The following is a 7,656-nucleotide window of genomic DNA, read 5'->3' as shown; positions in this document are numbered from 1 at the left end:
TAAGGTGTGGCGTTTAGGACACTTTGGGCCAGAGTAATATGACCTGCCAGCGTCAAGTTTTTCCCTTTCCAGCCCTCCAAACGCCCATCGATCTTTTCAAGTAAGGGTGCAAAAATGCCTCGTGTCACTCTACCGTGGATCGACGGTACACCCAGGTACCGCCCCAGGTCTTCTATGTGAGTAAAGCCTGCTACATGCGTGATGGCTTGTGCCAGGCTAGGAGCAACGTTTTTCCCAAAGTAAATTTGGGACTTCTAGACACTAACTTTCTGGCCCGAAATATCCTCAAACTTCTGGAGGCAGTTTTTGATTACCTTCATTTGCTCTAAGGAGGCTTCTGCAATTAAAACGATATCGTCAGCGAAAAAAAGGTGAGTGAGCTCAGGACCATACCTTGAGAGTTTAATGCCCTTCCAGTTTTTGTCCTTTACTTCTTGTTTTATCATCTGGCTCAGACGTTCCATACAAAGCACAAACAAGTAAGGGGAGATTGGATCTCCTTGTCTGATGCCTCATGTGGGCGTGATCCAATCCAGTTGTGAGCCCTTCCAGAGGATAGCGAGCTTTGGAGTCCGAACACACTCCATGACAATGTCAATCCAATGTTTCTCTAATCCTAAGCCTTGGAGCGTGTCTTGCAAGAAGTCCCAAGAGAGCCTATCATAAGCTTTCTCTATATCAATCTTAAGGGTCATCGCTTTTGTTCCCCCTCTTTTTATCCTCATGGTATGGAGGAGTTCTTGGTACACTACAATGTTATCTGTGATCTGGCGATGTGGTACAAAGCTGCTTTGCTCCTCTCCCACTACTTGATTCATAATATCCTTCAATTTGTTCGTGATAATCTTGGTAACAATTTTGTACTTGACATTACAGAGACTAATAGGTCTGCAATGGGTGACAAACTCAGGGTATTGCACTTTTGGAATCAAAGCGAAAAGAGTGTCGTTCCAATCTCTTGGCAGTTTTGCCGTATGGAAAATTTCCAGGATAGTGTCGGTTAAATCTCCTTCAATCTCCTTCCAAGTTTTTTGGTAGAAGCCAGCATGGAATCGGTCTGGACCTGGTGCCTTGTAAGGGGCCATTTCGAAAACAGCTGCTTTTATTTCCTCCTTCGTGACATTCCTACACAAAATAGAGACATCAGTATGTTCAATCATTGTTAAGTTTGGGCATTCATACCTTGAATTTGCCGTTGTTGTTTCCCTCATGAAAAGGGCCCGAAAGTGTTCCGGTAACATTTTCATAATATGCTCCTCGTCAGATGTCCAGTTTCCACTGTTGTCCTTTAAACTTGACACAAGGTTTTTTGCTTTTTTGACCTTCATTATAACATGATAGTATTTTGTGTTGCGGTCCCCGAATGCAATCCACTCCTCTCGCGATCTTTGAAACCAGATAAGCTCCTCTTTATAAAGGATGTCATCCAACTCCGTCTTCAACTTGGCTTCTAGTTTTATTAGGCCTCCTTTCTTACCATAGTTCCTGGCTCTTTGGATACCATCAATCCTGGCAATGGTCTGTTTCCTTTTTTTCTCTAAGTCTCCAATCGCCACCTTACTCCACGTCTTTAAGCTCTCTCTCATAAGGTCCAGTTTTGAATCAAAATCAAGTCCAGTGTTGGTTGAAATCCTCCAAGTATTAGTAACAATCTTACCAAAGTCTTCATGCAAACCCAAAGCTGCTTGATACTGGAATCTCTTCGGCCTATTATTATTAGCCCGGTTTTCCAGATTTAGTAGGACAGGGTTGTGATTCGAGGTTAAGTTCGGTAAATGCGTTATGGTTGCGTTCGGGAACTTGTCAATCCAGGCTTCCGTACATAGGCATCTATCCACGCGAGCAGCTTTAAATGTTTCTACGGTGGTTCCACGTCTGTGAAATGCGAACCGCTAAAGCCTAGATCAATGAGATTCTCTCGGCTTATCCATTCTATAAACTCTCTACTTTGTCTTTCATTTAAACTCTCAGGGCAATTGACTTCTTCAGAGTTTGTAATTGAGTTGAAGTCTCCAATAGCAATCCAAGCTTCATCCAAACCACGCTGAGTTCTTCATAAATCCGCCCATAAGTGGCGTCGTAGATTATAGGGGGGGGGGGGGGGGGGGGGGGGGCTTGCATACACAACCGCAATGGACCACACCATATTCCTACTGTTTGTTATTTCCAAAGTAACGAACTGGGGGTTGGTGTTTAGAACATCCAGCTTAAGAGAGTTGTTCCAGAGGATCCATATGCCTCCGTTCATCCCCACAGTTCCTACGCGAAGCCATTGATCAAAGCCAAGTTTGATACACGTCTCGTCCGCCCCTATACCTGATGACTTGGGCTCAAGGACACAAAAACAATTAGGCTTATGTTGCCTAATGATTATTAGGGTAGCTCTAATAAATATCTTAGAAGCTGCACCTTGGCAATTCCAAGTTATAATCTTCATAGGAAGACACAACAGGGGCAACAAACACACAAAAAGCGCAAAAACAAACAACAAGCACGAGACAGAAAACCTAGGCAGCGACCTCTTCCGAGGTGCCACCACGGCCATTGTCCTCTGCACACTCATGCCATGGTTCTTCCTCCATTAGCTCATCATTGAGGTCGGGAGGATCACCATGGTGTTCCAGAATATCCTCCTCCATACTTGTCAGTTGAGGGGGGATATCAGCATTGTTTAAATAAGTGGTACTAACCGACGTTTTCTCCGATAAATTACCCCTTGCTACTGTATGTGTGTCTCCTGCAGCTGCTTGGTTGGTCTTGCTAGGCTTCTTGGAAGTGCTAGCTTCAGTTGAAGCTGCTGCATGGTTTTTCCGCGTAACTTGCATGGCCCCTGGACGCACATTTTTTCGTTTGCTATTTGTTTTACAGAGATTTGCACATTGGGTCTTCTCGCTTTTTCCTTATTTTTCCCTACTGATTTCCCGACTTTCCTTACTTGATTTTCGACTTGATTCCCCACATTAGATTCCTCAGTCGGTTCAATTGTTTCTTCCACATTATCCTCACTCAAAGCCGCAAACATAGATGTTGATCCAATTCCTTGATCTACTGCTTCTTTCCCTTTATTCTTTCCATATTGCGACCCCTTCTCTCCACTCATAGAGCCGTTAGGGCCTTTAGCTCCATCCCAATCCTTTCCTTTCTGATCTTTATTCTTTCCATTATTGGCGTGATTTTGCCTGTACGTTTTTTTGGGCGCAATCATCCACGTACCATATCTCTCCACGATTTCCGGTCTAATGATCACCAGTTGATCTCTTTTCTTATTTGGTTGCCGTCCATCGTTTCCCTGAGCACCGCCTGTTTCCGCCGTCGTGTGTCCTTCCTCCGCCGATTTCCGGGGACAGGCTTCTGCCGCATGGCCATAAAACCACAGTGGAAGCAAATTTGATACATTCCCTCATATTCTGTCCTTCAAACCTTCATCTTGGCTGTGAACTTGGAGAGGAGCAGTTTTGTGAGGTCGACTTCCACAAACATTCTCGCAAAACGCCCCTTTGATCCTACACTTGTGGCTTCATCAACATATTTCGCTTCACCGATTTTCCTTCCCAGTTTCATAAGGTAAGGGTAGTCGTAGTACTCCATCGGAAGATCGGGAAACCTCACCCAAACTAGAACACGTTCCGTCCTGGCCGACTTAGGGTCGAAATTTGGCTTCCAATCCTGGACGATTAAGTAGTGTTCCATTACCGACCATGGCCCTCCGTACTTAGCAAATTCATAGTCATCAGCAGACCAGAATCGAACCACATGGTAGATGTCATCCAGTGCCACCACTTCCATCCTCGATTTTGGCTTCCATATTGCATTGAGTCTTCTGGTTAGGTAGGTGTAACCCACTTTTCTACCTAAAACCTTGACTATTAAGGATTCGCGCCAAGGTTTTCTCATTCTGATCTTGTCTTCTCTCGTTAGGGGAATCTCTGGGCATTCTGGATCTTCATCTAGGTCTACTTCATCATCATCTGAGTCCAAATACTCTGGTTCCTTCTCAATGGGTGTTCCTCCTGCCAGCATGTCTCTGAAGGATACGGCCTTTGGTTTCTGCATGGATGGATCTGCCTGGTTGTTTTCCTAATCAAGCCCTTCAGTTGGATCTCTTCTTTCATATGTCTCAGTCCCAGGGACTTGATGCATCTCCGCTTCATTGAGTCCTAGTGTTGCATTCAAATGGTGGCTTTCGGGAGATGGCACTTGATCGTTTCCACCACTTGATTGCTCAATCCCTTCCATCACGACTTGTTCCTCTTCTAGCATCAGGGATTTACCGTTGGTTTTTGGTTTCTTTGTGCTTCTTTCCAGGAGATCCTGGACCTCCGCCGATCGTGTTGCCGTCGACAAGGCTCTTCCTCGGTTTTCCGGCGAGTTCAAGCTAGAGAGCATTTCTTTTTTTACTTTACATACGATCATTGATTATATAAGACACCCGATAATCCGCGTATATTTATTGCCTTTTTTTCTTTTTCTTTTTACAACATAGAGTTAATATTCAATTTAATTCTTGATTATAGTGATTTTTTATTTAGTCTTAAATATATATATTTTTGTGTGTTTAATTAGGTATTCGACTTTGATTATTTTATCTAATTGAGTTATTTGTTGTTAGAATCAATGACTAAATCGAGAAAATCACTTTAGTGAAGGACTAAATTAAGTAAAACCACTATAGTTGAAGACTAACTTGCGTAAACTACTAAATTAGATATTAATAGAGATGAAATTACCAAGCTATCTTAATAAATGATTCAATTGGGTAAAATAATCAAAGTCAAAGACTTGATTAAGCACAAAAGACGTTTATGACTAAACCGAGAAAATCACTATAATCGATGATTAAATTGAATATTAACTCAATCTAAATATGAACATGCATGACTTATTAATGTTAACATGTTAGAGTTTTAAACATTAAAATGGGCATAATTTTTAAATATATTGACATGATAAACACATTTAGTTAATTGATTTTGTGTCTACACGACACAATATAACACAATAACTCATTATACATGTTAATAAACATTTAAGAATAAAAATAAAAATAGAACTTTTGAAGAAATATGTATAAAATCTTCTATTAAATCCAACAAAGTAGAAAATATATCTGATTCATAAAATAAACAAATAATATATAAACATTATAACTAATAATGCTAATATTAATAAGTTAAATGTGTTTTTAATATGTTAAGTAAGTTGACCTGTTAACACACGACTTGAAGGAATTCTTAACGAGTCAATTAGTTATTGACACAGAATACATTAAAATTGAAGACCAACTCATTATTTTTAGAGTTAATACCATAAATGGTCATCTAACTATTTGACTAATACTTATTTTAGTGCTCGACTTTCGATTCGATCAAAAAACATATATCAACTTTTATTTTTTACCACAAATAGTCTTTCGTTAGTCTTCTGTTAAATGATGTTAAATTTAAGGTTGTAATCGTCAAATCAAAGCATACACTAGTGAAAACCCGTCATGATGTTTAGCGGTGAGTATCATGAGAGAAATTTTGACCTGGACCGCCGTCTCCAACCATTGATTAGCGTCTAGCGAGGTTGAATTGAAGATGGTGGGATTTTTGTCGATAAAGATAGCGATAAAATGTTTATTAAATGAAAGGAAACGCAACATCACTCCACTCACCGTTTAATGTTAAAACTAATGCAATCACTAATGGGCGGTGATGCAGAAACACGCTTCCATCTCCTCCTCAGCTCCTTCTTCTTCATGGCATTTAGGTAATTTATTTTAATTTTAATTTTAATTTGTACAGACATCTTTGTTGATATACAGTTTTCAACATTGTATCAACAAATCAGCTTAGTTTGGATGGACTTGCTGTTAACTATTTGATTTATTTAATCTTTGATTTGACGGTAATACTTTTAAATTTAACATTCACTTAACAAAAAGACTAACGAAGGATTATTTGTAGTAAAAAATAAAAGTCAAGGTATGTATTTTGGTCGAATTGGAAATCAATAACTAAAAGAAGTACTATCCCAACTGTCGGAAAACCATTTGCGGTATTAACTCTTATTTTTATGTCCAATTTTGTATTGTTTGGCCGTTGGGTACAAAATTGTCAATTTTACTGTGAATGTGTGTATTAAAAAAAATATAAAATTTTAAAATTATGAGCATCTTAATAGGAAAATTTTCAATAGTTTTTACACCATTTTTTTGTCATGTGGAAGTGAGAGAGAGGTTTGGGTTGCCCTGCAATAACATAATTTTTTGCGCGTTTCGCAGAAGAGAGAAACAACATAAGAGAGACACAATGCTACGCATTTGGGGCACATACAGTGCCCAGCCAGGTGCGTGCAGTGCATGCGCCGACTAGCGCACTAACTGCTTTGTTTTTTTCTTTTCCTTTTTATGTCAGATTTACTTTTTCATTTTTTCCTTCGTTTTTCTTTTTCTCTTTCCTACATGGCATGCAAAAATCAATGCAAAATTCAAACTAATGAGGATGGCAACCACACCAACACATTTTTGTTGATTTTTTGTGGAGCCCACTATGATATGGATGAAAGAGAAGAAGGAGAGAAAAGTAATTTTTTCCTCATGTAAGAAAAGAGTTTTTTGTGGGTCCCTAGGAGAGAGAAGAAGGAGATAAATGACCGCATGAGATCGCATGTTGTGTACAATATGCACTTAGCCGGGGCGTGCACTGTGCGTACCCGCCAACATGTTAAGAGACAATTTTTTTCATAACGCTTAGCGTGTCAAATTTTAACTTTTTTTTTTCCCTTTTTTTTCTTACATCCTCTCTCTCGTAAGTGTATCATAAAAACCGAGTTTTTTCCCAAAATGGTCCCTCGACTATCGCTCATTCTCAATTTTTCATTCTGACTTTCAATTGCACCCAATGTGGTCCCTTGACTTTTAAAAACTACCCCAAATTGGTCCTCCGTTAGATTTTGCGTCAACTTAGCGTTAAATGTGGGGGTATTTTCGTCCATTCACAACACTCGCGCATATTTCAAATGTTCTTTCAACCTAGCATTCCAGAAACGAATGTGAGCTACTTATTCAGCCAATTGACCTTACCTCTCTCTTTTTTGAAAACCATTACCTCTCTTCTCCCCCGCCGTTACTGCCATGACTGTCGCTGCTTCGAACCCTCTCAGAAATCTCAGACCCAGTCACGATTGAAATTTTTATGTAAGGTCCGAATGAAATTTTAGGGAAGAAAAATTTTCATTTTCAGCTTACCTTTGCACTATTGATAATTACGAATTCTAGACTATTTAAATTTGCATCTGGGGCTCTAAGCTGGTGTATTATGTATAATAAATATATATAAACTCACACTGGACTTGGAAGAAGAACATAAAATTGATGTTGATAGCGGAAAACGAAGGTGGGCGACCAACCACGACAACTCGCCAGTGAAGGAAACCAGAGAGGTGGGATGCAGTTTCTCGCCATCATCGCCTTCGTCTACTACTGGAAGTTACCAAGAGAGAGAGAAAAGGTTGCCAGCCCGCTGTCCAAGTCATCGGTGGTAGTCGGATTGCCAAGCGAGGGAGGGAGATGGAAGCCGATACGGAGGGTAGCGTGGTGGCTGCGTTGGTTGCTCGCCATTCTTTCTGAGCTTCTTTATAATTTCATCAATTTTGCCTGTTTATGTCTTTTCT

The 7,656-nt window shown here is 40.1% G+C and overlaps 1 protein-coding gene across 1 annotated transcript; it reads right to left on the bottom strand.

The window, feature by feature from the left end:
* Positions 1–3,414: 3,414 nt before the first annotated feature.
* Positions 3,415–4,020, bottom strand: LOC109172219. Its single transcript, XM_019321367.1, has one exon. It carries the CDS (start codon positions 4,018–4,020, stop codon positions 3,415–3,417), a length of 606 nt encoding a protein of 201 aa, XP_019176912.1.
* Between the last annotated feature and the right edge of the window lie 3,636 nt (positions 4,021–7,656).

The sequence above is a fragment of the Ipomoea nil genome, unplaced genomic scaffold (genome assembly GCF_001879475.1).
Source record: "Ipomoea nil cultivar Tokyo-kokei standard unplaced genomic scaffold, Asagao_1.1 scaffold0415, whole genome shotgun sequence".
Lineage (NCBI taxonomy): Eukaryota > Viridiplantae > Streptophyta > Magnoliopsida > Solanales > Convolvulaceae > Ipomoea > Ipomoea nil.
This window is presented reverse-complemented; position numbering and strand designations above follow the sequence as displayed.

Excerpts from the sequence above, each read along its gene's own strand:
- LOC109172219 (XM_019321367.1), bottom strand. The coding sequence starts at position 4,020 with ATGCTGGCAGGAGGAACACCCATTGAGAAGGAACCAGAGTATTTGGAC.